We start from the raw sequence: 21408 nt of genomic DNA, 5'->3' as shown, positions 1-21408 counted from the left end.
GATGCGTATCTCTGTCCCAGTTTGCAATTTCGTCTCCAAAGTGGAATAAGATGTAATTTCACGGGATTTTGTCGGCGTACCGAGACGTCAAGCGGATTCTTCGCGAAGTTGCGAATCCGGTAAACACTCAAAGGTGTTATTTGACCGGTTGCGAGTTGTTTTATTAAGTGGATTGACAAGATGCAGTTCAGTGCTAGCTACGTTAGCATGTAGCTACATAGCCTGTATGGTAAAGTGAGCTAGCTGGATTAACGTTAGCCATAACTGGTGTTTATTTTAATAACTGGCCGACTCGCCGACGCCCACCCCGGCCCCCGACGCCTTCTCCTCGTGCAAGCGTGAGGCCTTTGCGGTTCAAATGAACCTTGGTACGGATTAGTCCGTTAGTGTAGCGGTCGGACATGCAAGCCAGCAACCTAGCTAGTGTCAGACCCTCGGCTACCCTCGGACAACTTGCAGTGGCGCTAGACTGTGAGCAATAATGTGTTTGAAATGGGGGGTTTTCTCCAGGTCGGTCAGCAGCACTTGGTCGGGATTCCTGCACTTTAGGTGTCTTGAAAGCTGCGATTCTCATCAGCAAGACGAGACTTTAAAAGTAAGAGAGTTGCATGTCTGCGCCTACAGCGTTAGCATCTGTCCGCAGTATCTTTCATTGCGCTCTCTCTGCAACGTTGATCTGCTCATCTAAATGCGTTATTCTTCCGAGTAGAGAATTTGACAACAACCCGTAACACGGACACGACCAGGGAACGGTTCTGTGTCGGATTGTGCACAGATCACCTGCTCTTTTTTTTGCCTGTTGCTCATTACAATTGAATAATTGAGTTTTGTGTTTGTTTAAAAAAAATTGCATTCAGCTTGTTGGCTCCTGAAATTCGGGAAAGGTACCAGATAGCCACTGTGGCATTAGGGTACTGGAGTCCACTGTGGTATGCGTGACAAAACCAGTTTGACCTGATTTTTGTCCTGCGTCACGTGGGTCGGGCTGTTCAGCAAGCCCGATGAATTTGACTCATCATGCAGCCTGTCAGTCTAGTCTGTTATACGAGGCCTCAGGTCTTTGCCAGTTTAGTCTCCTAGTTGTTTGGGTACCGGCTTCAAAAAATACGAAGAGCCACACCAGTCAGTCTGGTTTGAAACAAGGATTTGCCTTTCTGCAGCTGAAACTGAGCCTGCGACCAGCTGAGAAGTTTTTTTTTTTAAAAGAAAAGAAAAAAAAAAGGCAGTATGATTAGGTTTGACTCTCCAAACAATCACCTGACTACCACATGGCTGCCTCGGTGAACCTGAGGCCAGGTTTCTCAGTTCGTCAGATGAACTGACCTGAAAGCCTGTGCTCCTCAGTTCGTGAATATTTTAAGGAAGGAACACAGTGAGAGCGAGGCTCTGCATTGCCTGCATTTCCGAGGACTAACCTGCTCATCCATTTAAATACATTATCAGTCCTGTTCTCTGAAGGTTCAGCCACCTACTGTATTATATTTTTTCATCCACTGTATTATTTTTATGTCAGCCATAAAATGACATGTGTTCATCAGTGAAGTTGTTTATGTCTGGTTTGCCCCGTGTTTTCAGCGTTTGGTGCAGATTCTAAACATTATTTGACGTTTAAGGTTCCTCAAGCTACCAGCTAAGAGCAACGTAAGACAGTTAAAGTCACGATGAAACAGCATTTGGAGACTATGGTGCATCTTAAAATTTGATTTAATCTAGGTTAAAACAGGGCATAAGAATCATTCATAAGTTTAAATCAATGATAGGTAGAGTTAAAGAATTTTTAAAAGGTCTATGGCGAGTTTATTGGCTTGAATTTCTGACTAGCCAGGCCATCACAATGGAGGGGCGTGAAATGAAGACAGACGTGGGCCTTATAAATAATACTGATTAGTTTTATTGAAAACTGTTGTTTCGTACATTTCTAGATTCTGAATAATATATTTACCTTGTGTGTGTGTGCGTTAGGTCTAAACTGAAACCATGCTGAAGTGGTTTTCCGGAGAAGAGGGAGAGCCTGGCTCTGGAGTAAGTACATGTGCTTATATTCCGTTGCTTGAATGGTGGCATTGTAATCTGTGTCTGGTGACTGGTGTAGTGGCACTGTTGTCATCAGTATCTTACCTGACAAATACCAATCTACATTCAGAAACATCACGTATTTTGTTTATTTGTAACATGTTTCACAATTTGTTTCCAGCGAAACCGTTTGTTGCTATATTCATAAATTTATAGGAGTGTATCCACACTTAGTCCGTCACTTCAATTTCACCAACTAAAATTAAAAATACAAAATTAAATATCCTGCCTCTGAGTGACAATTGATTTTAATCGGTACTAACAACATTTCTCTAGCAATTTAATTAGCTCAAAGGAAACCCAGCGAATGCTTTGCAGTGTGTTTCGTGTCCAGATAAACTGGAATTAGGTAGACTGCTGAGCACAGGGCTTTGACTCAGAGCTCCCACTTCCTGTGAGGGGGACCCACTGCTCCAGCTTAAGCCCACTGCAGCCCCAGCCTGTTTGCGCTGCAGCCTCTTTGCTCGTCTTTTATTAGTTCTTACTAGGAGGGCAATGATTGATAAAACTGCACCAGTTATTCGCAACCATTAAATTTTGCGCTTCAGACAAAACGTTGAGTCTAGTAGTCAGATGGGTTTAAGATCCATCCAGGTATCCAGTCTGAGGTGATACAAGAGCAGGGATTCTCATCTTTTTCTCCTGCACCTGGTAGCCTTTACCTCAGCCATGTGCTTTTGAAATCCTTTCCACTGTTCAGCGCTCCTGTCCTCCTGGACTGACAATACACTGGATTGCTACTGCAGCATGTACCAACCAAATTAGATGGATCGCGTGTCTGCCAAACATGACTGATCCACATTAAATACTTAATCTTTGTTGTTTTCATTTCTAAAATTGTAACAGCGCGGTTTTATGATTATAAAGAGCCTTGGACCATATCATTAAACTTTCCAAAAGCCTGTGTGGAATGTTGAATGAATGTCTCCACTTCTAGTCGTGTAAGGAATAATACCTGAGGATTCTGCAGTGGTTCTTAATCACTGGGTCATCCATTACAATCATAAATCATACAAACTGGCAGAGTGTTGTCCCGCTTATACCACAGCCACTTGCCAACAAAGTGACACATTTCCTAAAATTGAAAGTATCAGTAATTAATTTAACTACCTTTGATCTTGCTTGATCCTTTTTTTTAAGCATCATAAAATATAGTTCCTGAGCCTCAGATTTTCTGTCTTTCGCATTGCTGGGCAGCATCTAGCTAAACGAAGGGGTTGCAAAGCTCGGTCAGGAGTCTTATAATCCTAACACGTTTTCAAACCACAAGAGAAATTTCACCGATGGCTGTCAATCTCAAGAACCGAGGATAGCGTTGCGCTCTGATACAGGATATTGTTAAGACTGTCTGTCCAGCAAACATAACCTTTAACCTTTACCTGCAGTGTAATACTGGCACATTAATTTACAACGGCAAACAAACACGTATGTCATAGATGTCCGGGTAAACCATCCGGTTTCCCAAAGTTAATTCACACCCACTGACCAATCAGAATCCAGAATTTTCAGTGGCCATGGTATGATAGAATTTATGTGGTTACAGCCTTATGTTATATTGACACCATAAGGTATACACACCGATCATCATTAAAACTGGTAACTGGTTTTAATTGTGTGTGTGTGTGTGTGTGTGTGTGTGTGTGTGTGTGTGTGTGTGTGTGTGTGTGTGTGTGTGTGTGTGTGTGTGTGTGTGTGTGTATATATATATATATGTATGTGGATCTCTCACACTCTTAAATACATACACTGTGAAGCTAGCAGTATCCTCCAGATCAACTTCAGATGAAATTGATTTCGCTTTCGAAAATATTGCTGCAGACAAATACCTTTCATTCCAACACCGGCTGTGTTCATTTGTTGTCTAGCCAGCATGTACATTCGTAGCAGCATTCCAAATCGAACGCAGTGCTTCTTTAATTTAATTTTTGTTATGGTTACTAGCCCACCATCTCCTCCGTCTCTCTTAAGGGCCCAGGCTCTCCCCATAGAGCTGCTGGTGGTGGAGATGTTGCCGTAGAAGAAATAGCAGAGCGGCTGACCCAAACTGAGCAGCTTGTCACCCAGCTGAAAGAGATGATCCGGGAAAAGGATGCAGCACTTCGCACCAAAGATGACCAATTTAAGGTGAGGACAGTTTATCCCCTGGCTTGACTCTAGTAAACAGGTGCGCCGATGGGTTTGCTGAGAGGTCAATGTGTGGTAGGGCAACATTGCAGACATGTTATATCACATGAAAACGTCCATTTTCTCTATTAAATCATCGTTAGAGCCATGACGTTGACAGTGTGCAAAAATAGGCCAATGCATTTCAGAGTGCCCTCCTTGTGTAGTATGTGTGTTATTTACGCCCCAGTAACTTGTGCCATATATAGCGCCCACTTCTCTCATTATCTAAACCATGAAACAAAAGGTGCCTGCTTTTGTTTTCAGTATGTGCGTGTGTCTTTCATTTGGCAGGTGCATATTATCTACATGAATGCACTCTTTATGACTTCGCCAGCATATTGGCGTTAAAACATAAGCTGCCACTACTCTCGGACCAAGTGCAGTGGGCTTTAATGAAGTTAGTCTTCGTCTTCATATTTGGTTGGGAGCCTCTATAGACGTTACTCGCTGTGAATTTACAATATCGAATGACAGTTTCCGTGTGTTATGACGTGGGATGTTTAAATCCAATTTTCCTTGCACGGCTCACCATAGTATATGCTCTGGGGCCTATCTGACTGAGCCAGGCACATTTGGTCACGTGTTTTTCTAAAATGGTTTGTATTGTTGCAGGGGCTGCTGCTGTTAATCACTGACAGATCATTCAGTAAGAACCCTGAAATAGTTAACTATTAAACTCCCAAGTCAAAGTCTACTCTACATTAATAAAGATGGGAATGTGAGATTAGGGCTCAGCCACAACACGGTAAATGTTTTACTTGGAAGTCCTGTTACAGGAGAGTGTAAACATCACCTAGTCCACTACAAACCATTACTACATTACCAGTCACATCTCACCCTTCTTTAGTCTAGTTGCTGGCACCTTGCCCTCAAATTTTTCATCTACTCGACATGCTGCACCTCATAATGTAGCTAGGCACTTTAATGATGTACAGCTGAGCGATACGGCCAAAAAATTAAATTGCCATTTTTTTCAGTCTTTCAAGGACGAATCTTGATTTCTGTCTTTTTTTTTCCTCTACATAAACTCAAGACAAAAGGTGATTCGAAAATAGTTATTTAAAACTATAAGGCTTTCCCCAGTAACTAGGGCTGTATGTGCAAGATCAACAAAAGAAAAGCCCCACATGCAAGGCTGTTATCCTTTTACATATTGTAAATATTGTAAAGAAATACACTAAGAGTAACTGTGCAACAATAACAAGATTACTTGTTATTTTTTAAATAAAAAAAATGATTTTAAATAAAGTAAAGCACCACTGGTGGGCAATATTAGTAATTATGATATTGCAGCAACGGATGGGAGCTAGCCATGGATGTATTAAGGGGGACGAGCTAGCACCTAAATCTAAAAGAGACAAATGAAGTGGGGTCCAAAAGTCTGGAGTCCAATTTCCCCTTGAAGTGAATGGGAAAGTAGTCTCTGACTTTTGGACCCCCACTGAAGCTCCCATTCTACTGCGTGCTTTGGTCTCAGGTGCTCTGCCATTTTTAGTTTGAACAGAGATTTTAGAAACATTACACAGTGTGTTCCACGTCAAACTTTGCAAAACGGAACCATTTCTATATCACCTACGTAATATGTCTACCTTTCTTTGGTCTTATTTTGTCGTCGTCAGCTGCTGCCGCCATCATTCAAATGTCTTTTGACCGGCAAAGCTCACGTTTGCGGGCGTCTCCAAGGAAAGACAGACAGCCTACGTTACTGTCGTGACTCCAGAAAATGTTTCACACTGCTATTGCTGGTGTTGTTTGAGAGACGGCAGAGGAAGCACATATCGCATTGTTCACGTCGTGCAAAAAATAAAAATTTGAATTAATTCGATATAACATATTGTCCATGACTCAGGTCGAGAAGGAGGCGTGTGAGGCCAAACTGTCAAAGCTGCGTCTCCAGAACAAGGCCAAGGTGACGTCCCTCACAACGCAGCTGGAGGAGCTGAAAAAACAACAGGGAGGTCAGGGCACGCCAACACAAAGCAAGAAGGTATAAGCATGCACACACATTATCGCTTGTATGGTTACCCATGGGAATACCTATAGTGAATGCATGAATTACTTAAAAGTCGCAACTATGCTTTGGATTTTATCCATATATGATTTTAGTCCAAATTCTTACTCAGATTTAAGATGTAAATGATATTTGCCACTAGGGGGCTTAAAGGCTCCAACGCAAAGTTTCGGCAACATGTGTACCACTGGCTTATGAAGATGCTAAGGCTAATTTATTAGCAAACAAGTGCTAGCTTTTCAGAGCGGGAGACACACAACAATATGAGCAGTCTATTGAGTCATGTTTCTGGTCTTCTGGCAAATGTAGTCCGACGCGTGCCATTTGATATTTATAGCGTTGTCTTTATGTTTCGCCTTAGGGGTCATCGGAAGGAGGAGGAGAGCAGGCCAGTCGGGGCAAGATTGTCTTGCTAAAGAAGAAAGTTGAGGAACTAGAACAGCAGCTTGCACAAAGAGATGAGGAACTGGAAAACAAGGTAAAGTTTCATCATGTTTAAACATTTACAGCAAAATGAGATAGATTCATCCTCCGCATAGGCTCATGTATAAGCTATTACATTTCAACTAAGTGGTATCCCTAAGAAGAGCTGCATGGTTATGTGTAAAGAATTATTCACAAATATCTTGATGTGGCTTCAAACAAGTTATGCCCAAAGGGTTGATTAGAACAGACTTTCCAACTTGCTGTCTTGTTAGTTAAGTCCACTTTCTGAGTTGATAGGGTTGATGGAAGGTCTGTAAGTTGTTTGATGTACCAGAGCACTAGGTTAACATTAGTGTGTGTGATTTTTAAAAAAAAAAAAAAAAAAAAAAAAAGTGATCAAGCCTGCAAAAAAGGGTTTTCAGTTCTGTTTATGTTGTCAGTTCTAAAAAGCAACTGCAAATAAGTAAAGCTGAGAAAACCATGCATGGAATTGTAATCAGCTTAAAAAAACACTGTCTTCACAGTGTCCCTTCATTAACATTGGCTCACACACACTAGTGTTGATCAAATTAAACTCTCGGCACCGTCCGATTATGTAAATCAACAAAATTGAAACTCTTTGTAGTTTTTGTAACTACACAAAAATGGTTCCTACATATTTTGCTGTTGAGTTCACCATTTTTATCACAGTTCATCCCCTTCATTTTCACACTATATTGAAAAATCCCAAAAGCATAAATGAAAATCTTGCTTTGAAAGTATTGGTAGAAAAAGTGTTTAAAACAGGCATTGATGCATCAGTGACCTGCAGTGTTACACCTAATTTAGTTAAACTGTGAAGCTGACATCATGATCGTGATTATTCTATGATTAATTGTTCGGCCCTGTCTCGACGAATCCTGTTTCAAACAAACAGTGAGTTGAACCACAGTGATTAGAAGATCTACTGCTGAAAGAAAAAGTACTTGATCCCTTGAACTTATCACAGTTTCATTTGAAAGCGTAGTGAGCCTACGCAGTCTTACAGCAATAGCGCACTGAACCTGTTATACAGTTGTTTTTATAGTTAGCCGACAGATAACAAGTTCAAACATGCCAGGAACTGATCAGCATAACACTTCACTGAACAAGGTGCCCTTAGGCGATCAGGTGTTTAAAATATCCTCTCTATAGTCCCCTGGTTTGTAAGGTTTTATGGACAGAGGGGTCAGTTCTTGCTTTCCCAGGTATACAATTCCAGAGTGAGAGGCAGACCAGGTTTCGAATCTTTTTTTATGTGTGGATGTTTCTTCATTTCTCTAACCAAAAACACTACTTAATTATTCTAGAGAAAGGAGGTGGAGTCACAGCAGCAGCGAGGTGAGGAAATGGACACTATGCTGACAGAGAAGGAAAGGAAACTGGCAGAAAAAGAGGCCTACATTGTCCACCTGCAAACAGCATTGGCAGGAGATCAGCCCATCTCACCTGCACCACAACAAAAGGTCATGCACCTCTCAAGGATGTGGTGTGACATATTCTTGATTCTCATAACACTTTTCTCAGTAGTTCTCCACTGCAAACAGCAGAAGACACATTCCAGGAATTCAACCATTTAAGTTCAATCAAAAGGCATAAATATATGTATCTTTTTGCACTCTTTCTAAGACATATTGCCAATGCACACGTTGATGCTCAACTGTGCTATACCTCCTCAGGTGGCAGAGGACAGTGTAGCAATGCAGGAGCTCCAGCTGCTGGTGCAGAGTCTGACCAAGAAGGTGGGAGAAGCAGAGGAGCGCTACAGTTTGCTGCAGGAGCAGACAGACAGCCTCAAAGAGCTGCTGGCCACAGAGAAGGAGCAGTACAGTCAGAAGGAGAGCATGTACAAACAGAATGTAGGTTTTTAAGCATTCAGGTGTTACACTAGCATAATTCTGATTAGAGGCACAAGCGTTGTTTCAAAATGCACGCAAACAGTCATGCTTTTATCACAGAATTTGATGCTGTTGTCTATATTTGTTATGAGAACATTTTTGAAAGACACAGTGTATCTTATGTCTGATGATAAACCTCTTGTTTGTTTTTAGATCCAGACATTCAAAGACATCCTTATTCAGAAAGATAACCAGCTGATGGAGATCAACCAGATGCACGAGCAGGAGCTCTTCAAGCTAGCATCAAAGTCTGATGCCAGTGCAGACTTAGAGCAGGTAGTGAAACGACTCATTTCTAAATGAATCAGTGAGGAACCGCTCAATCTTCTGTTTTCTCTATGGAATGTTGTTTTTGTGCAAGTGTGTAACTGCTAATGAAAGATTAATTTCTGTTCAAGGGAAACCTAAGAGTGCCCTACCACAGTCAAGTTACTGCAGTAGTCTCGTGATTCCATGCAACTCATAACATGACTCTTTGTGATGGAGTTTGTGCCATTTAATCAGTGTGACTGTGTTGCTGTTAGGCAGTGGGCTGTGGGTATTATAGAAAGTTCACTGTGTCAGTTGTGTAACGTTTAACATCTTTTTTTTTGTCTCCTCAGCTTTTGAAGGCTCTAAAACAGAAGCTCCATGAGAAGGAGGAGGTGCTGCTGGGTAAAACCCAGGTCATTGATGTTCTCCAGGGAGAGGTGGATGGCAGGGACCAACAGATTAAGGTTCAGGAGCGACATCTCCTCACTTTGAACATCTTTGCCCTCTTACCCCCTCAATGTATATGTATATGTTGTGATCAAATGCATGACTTTTAATGAGAATTTTCTCCCTTGACATATGGAATAGCCGTTCTTTAACACTTTAACACACAAATTAAATAAAGTTTTCGCCACCATGTTTTTGTTATATTCTGGACCGTCCTGCCTTTTCATCGTCTCTTCTCCCCACAGGAGCTTACAGAGCGACTTCGTCGGCTACAGGTTGAACGAGAGAGCCTGGAATCAAAGATGGAGGCAGAGAAGCATGTGATGCGAGCACAACTCCGTGACCTGATGGAGAAACAGCAGGCAGAGGTGCAGCGAATGACTAAGCAGCATCAGTCACAGCTGGACCAAATCCAGCAGGATCTCCTGGGGCAGCTGGAGGAGCTGAGGAGGGCCTCAGTAGCAGCACCACCTGCCAGTCAGGAGGCCTCAGGAACTGGGAGCATGCCAGCTGATTCAGCCTCCATCCAAAGAATAGCTGAGCTGGAAGGTTGGTTGTTCTCTTGCATCATTCTTTCTTTTGATTATACAGTCTAGGTGTCCAAGAAATACAGAAAAAAAGTTCAAGGTGGTTGACGATGTTCATCAGTTAGTTTTATTTTAGTCTTAAATTGGAAAAAAATAAAGAGGGGAAGTTAAAGGTGTTTGACAAAACGCGTGAAGTGAAGGATCATTGTTTTTGGTTTTCACAGATTTCAACTAGATTTTGGTCTAAACCAGATTTTATGTCCTGTGCATCCGTTAGTGGTTTAAACTCCAAGAAGACTCTTTTCAACACATTTAAAAGTAAACAAGGTCAAATACGGTGGTGTGATCCAAATATTGTTAAAATCCTTTTTTCACTTAAATTTGTGGATTATTGATTGTTTTTTAATCATAAATTTTTCCAATTTTTGATATGTAAAATAAATACTATGATAACAATTTCTCTAATTTAATAAATAAAATAATTTTTTGCAGCCCAAGCAAAGCAAAAAACAGATGAAGCCAGCAGATCAGAGGCCAAGTTCCTGAAGATGAAAGCCTGGTCTAAATCTCGGATCAGACAGTTGGAGGAGGAGTTGAAGAAAAGCCAGGTAAGATGAACAACTTTTTAGACCTACATTTCTGTTTACTATGTTCCTTTCTTGAGAAAGCATGTTTTTTGTTTTTTGTTTTTTTTCAAATTGAAATGAACCTGTTATCCCCTGTCAGATATAAAACAGATGTTAATGTCTTTATTCTAAAGGACGCATTTTTTTAAATTGATCCGAAAGGAACTAGAGGAAACTCAATAGTTTACCAAAGTCTTCCTGTTATCCCAAGTAAAAGTTTAAAACACATCAAAATGCAGGAAAATTCTTGTAAGCAAAGCTGCAAAGTAAAAAAAATGAGATCCATTTAAAAGATGTTTATCTTGTCCCATTCAGGCCGGAGTCGCCCCCCCAGACCTGACTGCCCTGCGGAGTCGAATCACAGCATTAGAGGAGGAGAGAGAGGAAAACCTGTGGAAAGTTGAGCAGTATGAGGAGCTCAAAGCAAAGAATGGTAACAAAATCAAAACTTTATGGCTTGCACTTTCTGTGTGTAGCAGTAACACAAGCACGCCTTATTTTCCTAGTCAAATTTACTCACCCACTTTATGTTTTAAATTCACTTAAATCATTGTTAAATCTGCAATGTTATTGGTAACTTTGATGTGAAAATAAACATTGTGTGTTTGGTGATTTCTGCTAGAAATGCTGGAGGCCAAGCTGGTGGTATATGAGGAGCAACAGAGGACGCTACAGGCAGACCTGGAGCAGTTCACCAAGAGGGCTGCCTCTCAGGTCAGGGATCCAGGATTTTTTTTATTTAATTCATTCCCCCGCTTTCGGTGTACAGTTGATGAAACCTGCTCAGTGTTGATGTCCTGTCCCTCTATGCTCACAGGCAAGTGAGTCAGGCAGTGCCGATGACACTCAGAGCCAGGTCCTGGAGTGGCAGGAGATGGTAGCTGAGGCAGTCAGTGCCAGGGACCGGGCCAGGGAGGAGAAGGCTGCCATGGCCCTCCGCATTAGCAACATGGAGGAGGAAAGAGAGGGTAAGACCTTTGCTAGAGGATGACACAAATCTGTGTCGTTGGCAAATTAATGAATGAAGGCGGGATCAACAGGCTGAGTCGTTAATTACCACTAGGTAGATGTGGAGTAAGTCACATCGACCTGGTGAGAATTCAGCGAAAGGCCTGGGCCACTGTTTTTATTTTATGGAAAATTAAAACATGGATGTTGGTATATTTTATCCTAAACATACTTGCCTAATGCACACCTAATCTGCTTGGAACATCTGACACACAATAAACAACAATGCTCATGCATAAAGGGTCTCATTTATATGAAGAAATGACCTTAAGTAACTCATCTGTGATTGAACACCTTCCTTTAATAACTGCAAGAAGTCGTTTCGTGCATAATGCAGCACATGCCGCAACCTTGAGCCAAAAATGACTTTGTACGAAAGGTATTAGTGTTTCCTTTAATATACTGTAATTTAACTTGTGACATTATTTGCCTGTGACATGATTTTCCACTGTTTTCACATTAATTGACATAATCAATTATTCAGTCATCCTTAAACTGATTTATTTTATGAAATTAACAACCCTTTTGCAAATTATTAGTTGAACATACCTCAAAAGAAATCAGGATTGTTTGAATCAGGATTATACCCAGCATTATTTTACCATCAAAGCTTTATCAGCAAAACTGATAAAACTGACTGTAAAACTGACTACAACAACACAGAAATCATAATCTTGGTTAATTTCTTTGTTACACTTTACATAATAATAACAAAATATGGAACACAGGGTTTTCCCCCAAATATTTGAACAGTAAAAATGTTATGGTTGTGGTGATGATGTCGTTTCAGCTTGTTTCGGTTTCAGTGCTGTGACTGGCTGACTGGTCTGCTCCATGTACCTATCAACCACTGGCACCACTATATCTATAATCTCTATCAACGTAGTATCAATCTGATCTGGACACTAATGTCAATACCTTAAAGTCAGTACTTTAAGCTGCTGCCATCAGCTTTGCCACCTCTTCAATCACCATAAAATGCCTGCTCCTATCTTCCTTTAGGACAGGTCAGGCATAATTTCCAGTTTTAGCATTTTCAAATGGAAGAGTTTCATGCACCTTTCGTGCGCTTGTTTACTTTTATTTTCATGTGAAAGTTGAGAATTCTGCATTCCTTGATGACACATGGCATATTTTCCTAAGCCGTTGCACAAAAATAGGAATCTCTGGCGGGCTTTATGATTTTGTGTCCACATAACTACGAGCTAATAAATTCAAGATCGCTTGGAAATGATTGCATGCCTTTCAGTAATATCTAATCGTATGCAGCATTGGTAATTGAGCAATCTTGAAAGCTCATAAAGCTGTCACTGCACATCCTAGAGGTCACACGCTTTGTATGAAGTGAGTCAAGTGGCATCTTCCAACGCGTTTTCCAAGACGTTTGGCTGTTTGGGATTGAAATGCAGTTTCCGTGACCGTCAGTCATCTCAGTCATCCCTAACTGTAGGCAGCACATGCCGAGTTTTATTTCCACCACAGTGAGAACTGCTCATTTAGAAATAATGTACTTAGTTACTGGTTTATTAGATCCCCTTTGCTAAAACGAATGCAGCCTAATATTCCTGAAATAGATCCTATCTTCATGAATGTCGAGTTTTTGTTGAAGCAGTTTTTGAGAGATGAAGATTCAACTTTATGGTCACTTATGAGGCTGTTTGTGCTGCTCTTGAGTTGTATTGTTTTATACTGTGAGTTGTTTCTAATATTTAGTCTTCCTTCGCTGATATAAATGTGGTGGACAGAATATTAGACCCACTTTTCATTATAACACAGTATAATTCAGTAAACCTACTAAACGGGCAACTGAGTCTTAAGTTCAGTTCCTATAATTTATTTTGTCCCAATACCTCACCATTACCACAACCACCATCAAACTTTGAAGCAGAGAGGGATGTAGTTTGTGTTTACCACATGTCCTCTGTTGTCTGACTGAACATTACTTTCTTTATTTTTTTCCCTTGTCCTCACCTTTGTTAATGGGGAGCATTTGGTTGACCCTGTGCTGCCTCCCATCTCATGGACCTCCGCCCCCCCCCACTCTCCCACTCCAGCCCCTGCTCCGGGGATGGGAGCAGCCACACAGAACAGTTTCCCATCAGTTTTGTGCATGCAGGCTCCTCCAAACCTTCAGTGCAGCTCTTGCTCACTGTACTGCCTGCAGTTTCCCTTAATTTTGCCTTTACTGGGGTTGAACTACAGGCAGTACAGTGGTAGGCTGCACTTTAGAGTCTGCCATTTTGTTTATCCTTTCTTCCCTTCTCCTTCGTTGTTCCTCTTTTCCATTCCTTCACCCCTTTCCGTTGTTCTGTCATACTTTTTTCTTCTGTCCTTTGATTACTGGTGTGGCCACAATAATTTTATTTTGGAATAACCCACCAATAATAACATCCTGGTATCAAACAAAATCAAACAGACTTGTTACTTTTCTTTTGTGGTGGGATGGCTGAATTTGCACTAACTCTGGGAAGAGGACTGGTGTGTGTCACCCTTCAAAGTTGTCAGGCAAGAGTTTCTGTATCTCTCGCGGCGTCAGATGCTTCACAAATACAATAACATCCATATAGAATGTTGTTATTTGTAGGGTAATGCTGCAGAAGGTGGGGAGGAAGTAATCTTATTCATTACTTGAATAAGATTTGTTTCGGTCATTACCGATAAAGCTCACACAGTCGGGGCATTTTCAAATCTTATATACTCTTGTAATGTTCTATGGCTTAATGTAGGATCCGGATATACAAGCAGAATGAAAGTTATGGTATTTGGAACATATTTTAGTGAGAGCTTACTGATAGGAAATAGACACAACGAGTACAAATAATCAAATATTTGATTACGCAAACAAATTGCAATCATTCTGCTGGACATCCAGCTATTTTATAAGAAAGATTAATGCACACAAAATATTCTTCAGAAATTTAAGTTTAAATTAAACCGAAGCCAACAAAGTGGCTAATGGACAATTAGCCACTTTGTTGGCTTTAGTTTTATTATTTATAGCTGTTGATTTTGATTAACTGTGTATGCTACTAGCTGTTAAATTGGAGAATCAATGAAGTGCAGTAGCTATTAATGAACCTATTGTGAATAATAACACTCAAAAGCCTCACAGCTCAGCTGGAAGCCTTCACAGTAATTGGCACTTTTAATGAAGGACTAATGGAGTTCATTTGTCGTCAGAGTTTTATCGAGCCGTGCCTCTCGCTTCACCAGTGTTTCTCCTAATGCTGACAGAAAACCAAAAACCCTTCTTGAAACATTACGACCTCGCTCAGACCTAAATAGTAGAGGGAGTTCTTTATTACCTTTACATTCAATCCAAACACTCCTACTGGTGTAATTTTTTTGTGATTTAATTCAGGTGGAGCTACTATTGTAAGCAGATACACTACCTCGCTTATGTTCAAGTGCTGCTGGAAATACAATAATTACCAGTTTAGTGCTCAAGTGGAAACTCAGTCTTTTGTGATATACACGTTGCTCTGATGTGGCTTTTAGGATGACGGTAGCATGCATGGTGTTAACTGAGTCAAGTGTTATCTAAGTTAGAGCTTATTAAGTGGAATGAACAATATCTACAGACATGATGACTTCAGCGTCAGTACCTGCTAAGCTTTTGCTTCTCTGTTTTGTTGCTGCAGCCCACAATATCTTTGCCAGCAATGGGCACCAATAATTCTTGTTACAGTGTCTGTTGTATTATTTATAACCAAACCATTAATTAAAGGGCAACAAAGATGTTGGGTTTCGACTTTGCTATTTGATTTGATTTACATTCTAATCATTTTGGGGGGGGGAAATGAATGAATCAGTTGCCCTCCCTTTTGAAAAACCGATGACATAAATCATAGTAAAGTAAATGAAACCTATACACAGTCTTCTGATATGACTTTATAAAAGCCTGAATAAGCTGTATGTTTTGGGTATCAGATATCAGACACTTCTCTTGCATGGCATTCTCGGGCACAAACTGAAGAGACCCTACTGGAAACCAGCAGGATTTACTTCTCAGATGTTGTAGCAGAAGACTAACTGGTTTGGCTTCATGACTAACACTCGTGTATCTCTCCTGCTCTTAAATCCTCCATTTATAATCCCTGCTGCTGTGGTCAGTGTAGGTGAAACACCCAGTATGAGGCAGATTGGCTCTATTCTGCTTCAGACTTGTTTTATTCAACATAATTAGTGTAGATGAGATTAGTCAGTCCTGATGCATGTTCCAAATTATGTTCAATACTATACTGTTATAATAATGTTGTATTATATGCATAGTTTTTTTTAAAATACAGCCCATTTCAGTTTAACCCTGTTTATACACTGAACCCACACTGACCACTGCTTAACCTGCTGAACTCCTTTTCTTTTTCTGCCCCACCCTTTGCTTTGAGCTGCCCCCCTTTCCCTCCCCTACACATCAGAATCAGCCTGTTGACACAAAACAGATGGGAACATGTTTTGTTCGGCCTAATCAATTTGGCATTGCCCTGCTTGCATCCTCTGCTGCTAAATGAAAATCAAAATAATATAATAATTCTGTGAGGTCTCCCTCAGATCTGCAACTGTCTGGTGTTACTCTATATATATAAATAACTGTCTGGTCTCGCTATTGAATACTCAGTGATGCAACATTGGGTTTAAATGTGACTCATAAAAATGGGCCTTCTCCTTCCTCCTACAGCCACTTTTACTCCTCATCTCCCACGTTTGAGTGCTGTTTCCCTTTGCTATGCAAATTAGGTGTGCATGGCTCTGACCAGAGTGTTGCTTGGTTTTTTTTTGGGTCCACATACAAATACAAAGTGAATACATATCTGGAGTTTGAGTAACTTTTTCTTTCTCCATCCTTGATTCCCTCAGTCTCTGTCTCTGTACTTTTCTGACAGTCTGTCTCTCTTGTTGCCTCCACTGTTGGATGAAACTGTTTTCTTTGTCACAAAGTTTACTTGTGGTGTTGAAAGTGCCTCATCTCCCTCTTCATTGAAAACCACCAGCACCATCTATGCCATCACACTTCTTATCTACTCTCCATCTCTGTCATCCTGTCTTCAAAAAATGTCTCCAAAAATCTGTCACTCTGCCATCATTCTGTCCAGTCCATTTTATACCCATCTCCCATTCATAAATACATCCTCAATCCAACCCAACCTTCCCCTTTCCCTGTGGCACAAAACTGATTGAGGATGACTGGTTCTTTCCTGGCTGCTCCGATCCAGCACTGGCCACTCGGCAGCAGGAGTTGGAGGAGGAGCTTGCTCAAGCTCGGGGGCTCGGCCATCACAGGGCCAAGAGGCTAACAGCTCCAGCCCAACGTAGCCTGCAGGTAGGTGGACAGGCTGACATTACAGTGCATGTGCAATGGTTATTCCAGCAAAGCTTCAGACATTTTTTAAGTGCTTATATGTGCTGTGATATGTCCAGTGACATAGTTCCAATTTAGGGTGCAAAGAGCATCATCTTATTCAAATATGCTAACTGCACAACTTAAATTCAACCAATCTTCCATTATTTGCGAAAGCCTGAAAATTGTACAAATTACTACTGTTTGCTCCATAAAATAATCAAATTCAAAAACGCCTAACAATCCCAGGTCGAATGAATTCTACCTTAAACAAAACAAAACAAAGCCTACCGACCTTGGAAATTTATACGGTGCGGTCCAGAAGTCTGAGACCAATTTCCCATTCTGCCAAAGTGTGCCTCACAGTCAGCACTTATTCCTTTGCTGTGTATCACTAGTAACAAACTCTATAAAGTCAAAACTATTTTATACATAGCAAAACTAAAATAAACTACTCCAAACTAAAACCAAATCCATTTTATTCATGCAACGTTTTGGATACAGTTGCACAGCCAGTCCGTAGGTAACCTGTTAAGCTTAATGATATGAGAGAAATCGAGTCCCTCAGGGTTCAAATTCCTGCCTGTCCAGCTTTCTGCGCAGACTCATGGCTACCTTCCTAAGAGGAATCAAATCAATTCCATTGTTTTATAAAAGATGCACAAAAATAGTCATTTGAGGTCCAATAATTGCAACAAATTTCACAAGATACGGGAACTCATTATTCATGTTGACTTACGACTTACACTCCTTTTTAAAGGACTGCGTCAACATTTTGGTAAAAGCACTTATTTGCTGTCTTGCCAAAAGTTTAGAAAATCAATACCACTCTCATGTCTGTGCATTAAGTATAGAGCTGGAGCCAGGAGGTGGTTAGCTAAGCCAAAAATAAAGACTAGAATCATGTGAAAAAGTTAGCCTGGCTTTCTCCAAAGATAAAAAAAAATGAATAAAATCTGTGGTTTTATGGGAGTTCTTTTAAAGATTTGGTGCTTTTATAACGTGTTACTACTCTGGCTCCACTTTGCAGGAGGACTTTGAGTTTGATGGGCAGGTCCCGTTCCAGGACCCACGAAGCACCTCAGAGAGCACAACCCCGATGGAGGGAGAGAACATGGGAGGTTGGTGGCCCGAGTACAGTACTCCTGATACAGGTGTGAGACCCGCTAGACAGTTTACACTAGCATGCACATGGTCATCTGCACATTACTCTGGGAAACTTAAGTTGTCTTTGGGTTGATATTTTGGTGTTTGTACCATAGCACTCCAAACTTATTTTATTGAGTGTTGGATTGTGGCTGTTGGTCTGTTTTGTGTTTTGTTTTTTTTTTCACCTAACCTGCCAATATTTTGAATGTATGGGCTGGGTTATCGATATTGGGTTATTGCATTTACATATTATGATTATGATTATGATTTCTTATTGTATTAAGGATTAGCTTGGTGCAGTTTGACTTTTCTACTTGTGGATTCATCGTCTGGGTCACACTGTAGCAAGCTAAACATATGCTCATCCCCAATTTATGGAAAATAACTCTTGGACAATTGGCTGAATCCAAAGAGTTAAGACATTCATTCATTGGTTTGCATTGTCATCAGTTTACATTATTTTCTTTTGACACGTGCATGCTGGTTGAGCTGGCTAGTGTTTGTTGGGATTAGTCCACTGGGTGCACTGAATTCTTGTGAGAGCATATAAATGTAGGTGGAAGGACAATCCCCATCTGTGGTAAGTTTTGTTTTGTTTTTTCATCGTCTGCATGCTCTGCTGCTTTTTCTTCATTTCCTCTCATCCTGTTTTTGGTCTTTTTAAGCTGCTGCTTTTAATAAAGCCAAAATTACATCAGCAAATATCTAAGAAATTAAATATCAATAGAAAACAAAAACAAAAAAAATACACACAAAATGGAAATTTATAATTGGGGAGTTGTGTTTCAAATCGAAAAGCTACTGATGTGAGTTTTGGTTGTTTGCAGCTAAACCTTCCCTGGAATTGCTTGCACATCCTGTGTTTTAATTAATAAATCTGCCAATATCCTTTTAATTAGCCCATTCTCATAAGAGATGCACTTTTCTCATAGACTTTGCATCCTCTGATCATAGCCTCCCACTGACTGATGTTTCCTACAGATTTTTTCCTACCTTTTCTCCCCAATTGTGCCATTACAGTAAGGCTGTCTCTTAAAAATATCAGGTCCCAACATAATTTGTTTGAATTAATGCAACTGCAGGCCTCTTAGCCTAATCATAATCTATGTTGTAGAACTGACGTGAGGGAGAAGCTAACAGGTACATTCAGATTGCTTGTCATGGTGCTGTGGTTACTGTGAGGCAGTTGCATTTTGAAAATTCAGTTTTACCTTTATCCACAATTTTTCTGAGATACAATCTGTGGTGTTGAATCCAAAATATTTCCACACATTACTTCTGAGATGGTTTGGTGTCCTGATTACCTGCATAGTATGACTAAGCTTAGCGTGAGAAACAACAATAGTCTAGTTTACTGAGAGGGCAACACGAGACGCATCTAGTCAGATGGACGGTGCATTTCACGAACCCCCCAACTGTATAATGTACACCCACTTGTACATTATACGAGGCACAGCCTAATGCACTGATATACTACAAATGTTGAAATCAGGCAGATCATCGCAGATCATTTAATTTATTTTCCCCACCACTGAACAGTAGTTCAGCTTTTGAATAACAGAGTGACAGACATTAATTACTGTAATTCTCCCCACTGAACTACTGGAAGGACTTTTAATCTGAAACATTTGTGAAGGGAGCATTGCCTTACATTAATGGCAACTTAACAGCGCCTGAAAAAATAGAGAAGAAGTGATTAGAATTAATGAGTGAATGAAAACTGTATTTCTGTAGAGAAACTCTGAGTATTGTTAATTCCACCTCCCCTCAGTGGCCTTTATTTGTTCATGTCACATGATGTCCCCAATACCTGTTCTTACCTATTCTCTTCCCTGATGATTCCAGATGGTTTGCGGTCTGTTGTGGAGGAGCTGGAGCTGGAAAGGAACCAGCTGCAGGAGCAGATACTGAGTCTGGAGGAGCGCTGTCAAGATCTGGAGGATCGACTGCAGCTGCAGTCACGCATCGAGGCATTACAGGTAACCTCACCGTACGCCAGCTCACCCAACAACACAGTATCTCATAATCCCAGGGTTTAGTCAAACCAGTATTTGCCTTGCTAATTATTGTCTTACACTCACACTGTGAAGATGTAACTTACCTATTTATGGGTAACTGTGTAAACGCTGAGTGAACTGCATGCTCGCCCCCCCCGAGTACTAGGATTTTGTAACAAACCCTTCTAACACAGGTGACGTTTGATGTAGATGAAGATGAGCAGCCATATACGGCCTCTCAGGTGTGTTGCGTCTCTCACGTATGTGTGCGCTAGAGAGCACCTCTGGCGGTGACGGCTAATGGTGTGGTGTGCTTATTTAATCTTGGACACATTTGTCAAATAATATTTTAAGCAAGTGCAGTGTTCTTTCGCAGACTCACTGGGTGTTATTCACCAAACTTTAATACTTAACTCTGTAACTGTCACAAATGGTGAATATCAGTGTTCATTATTACCACATGAATGGGAAAAAAATGAATCTCTAATAATAATAATAATGATTCCGATAGTGACTATGATAACAAGAGCAGTGACAATTAATCACAAATCTCCTTCAACACTCTTCTCCAGCGGGTCTGCTGTCATCCACGTCTGTGTGCAGTGAGGATTTCTTTATCCAGTGCTTTAAGAATTTAATCTTTGCGTATTGATCTTTGTTTTTGTGCCACTACAGAATGAGTCAGAGAAACTTCAGAGCCAACTTGCCAGCGTCCGAAGTCAACAGAGCAGAGATGCAGAGAAGCATCAGCTGCTGGTTAGCAGTCTTAACGAACAGCTCAAAGGGTAAGCTATTTAATCATTGCAAAAAAGGTTTTTTGTATCTAATTACATTGAAATATAGCAGTATATCAATTCGTTAATACTCACTTTGTATTTCTTTGTAAATATAAAGTAATTTAGTAACGGCTTTCTACAAAGGTATTAGCTCTGGTTTCTAGCGAGTGTATGGAAATTTCAAAGATATTAAGGACTTTATTAGATAGTCTAATCTATCTAGATAGATATTAGATGGATAGAGATGACAAGAAATGAGAGGTAGGGAAGTTGGGGGACTGACATCCAGAAAGGGTCCATGGCCAGAATCAAACCGGGGATGGTATGACTGTGGGCCTGGTCAGTTCCCAGGAACCTTTTTTTTGGGGGATTTTTTTTTTTTCTGTTTCAGTAAAATTCATTCAGCAACTGCTCTGACCTTGGTCAAAAATATTTTTGTTTTTTTTGTCCCGTCTCCTACAAAATTGACCCCCCCACCACAGAGGTTAAATGGATTCCTCTATTATGGTTTATCAACAGAAGTACGAAGCACCAAACTGTGTCTGGCAATGACATGCAAATGAATGTACCTGAGAAGATTCAGAAACAGAATGTGAGCTGTGTCTCTGTATGGCTCTGTCCCAGCATAATCAAAAGTTCTCGATAGATACACAAGTCCTCAGTATAGCTGTATGCAATTCCCACACATTCATTTTC

The 21408-nt window shown here is 40.6% G+C and overlaps 1 protein-coding gene across 10 annotated transcripts in view; it reads left to right on the top strand.

Moving 5' to 3' along the window:
• The window catches only part of LOC120791349 (golgin subfamily B member 1-like), a 38979-nt gene continuing 17571 nt past the window's right edge, over positions 1-21408 (top strand). For 5 of the 10 annotated variants that reach the window (XM_040129834.1, XM_040129827.1, XM_040129818.1 and 2 more), the window contains exons 1-19: positions 1-119; positions 1963-2022; positions 4042-4197; positions 6089-6226; positions 6612-6728; positions 8005-8160; positions 8374-8553; positions 8746-8868; positions 9195-9308; positions 9537-9840; positions 10311-10426; positions 10760-10877; positions 11067-11158; positions 11262-11412; positions 16666-16772; positions 17821-17944; positions 19785-19918; positions 20131-20178; positions 20612-20721. In XM_040129834.1, coding sequence (XP_039985768.1) covers positions 1978-2022; positions 4042-4197; positions 6089-6226; positions 6612-6728; positions 8005-8160; positions 8374-8553; positions 8746-8868; positions 9195-9308; positions 9537-9840; positions 10311-10426; positions 10760-10877; positions 11067-11158; positions 11262-11412; positions 16666-16772; positions 17821-17944; positions 19785-19918; positions 20131-20178; positions 20612-20721 — 2333 coding nt within the window. In that variant the 5' untranslated portion in view covers positions 1-119; positions 1963-1977. Of the gene's footprint in view, positions 120-546; positions 596-1050; positions 1459-1962; positions 2023-4041; positions 4198-6088; positions 6227-6611; positions 6729-8004; positions 8161-8373; positions 8554-8745; positions 8869-9194; positions 9309-9536; positions 9841-10310; positions 10427-10759; positions 10878-11066; positions 11159-11261; positions 11413-16665; positions 16773-17820; positions 17945-19784; positions 19919-20130; positions 20179-20611; positions 20722-21408 lie in introns of those variants that run through there. The other 5 variants (XM_040129801.1, XM_040129773.1, XM_040129764.1 and 2 more) reach the window with 5 other exon arrangements.

The sequence above is a fragment of the Xiphias gladius genome, chromosome 1 (assembly GCF_016859285.1).
Source record: "Xiphias gladius isolate SHS-SW01 ecotype Sanya breed wild chromosome 1, ASM1685928v1, whole genome shotgun sequence".
Taxonomy (NCBI): Eukaryota; Metazoa; Chordata; class Actinopteri; order Istiophoriformes; family Xiphiidae; genus Xiphias; species Xiphias gladius.
Note: the sequence above shows the minus strand (reverse complement) of the source record. Positions and strands in the feature narration are given on the sequence as shown.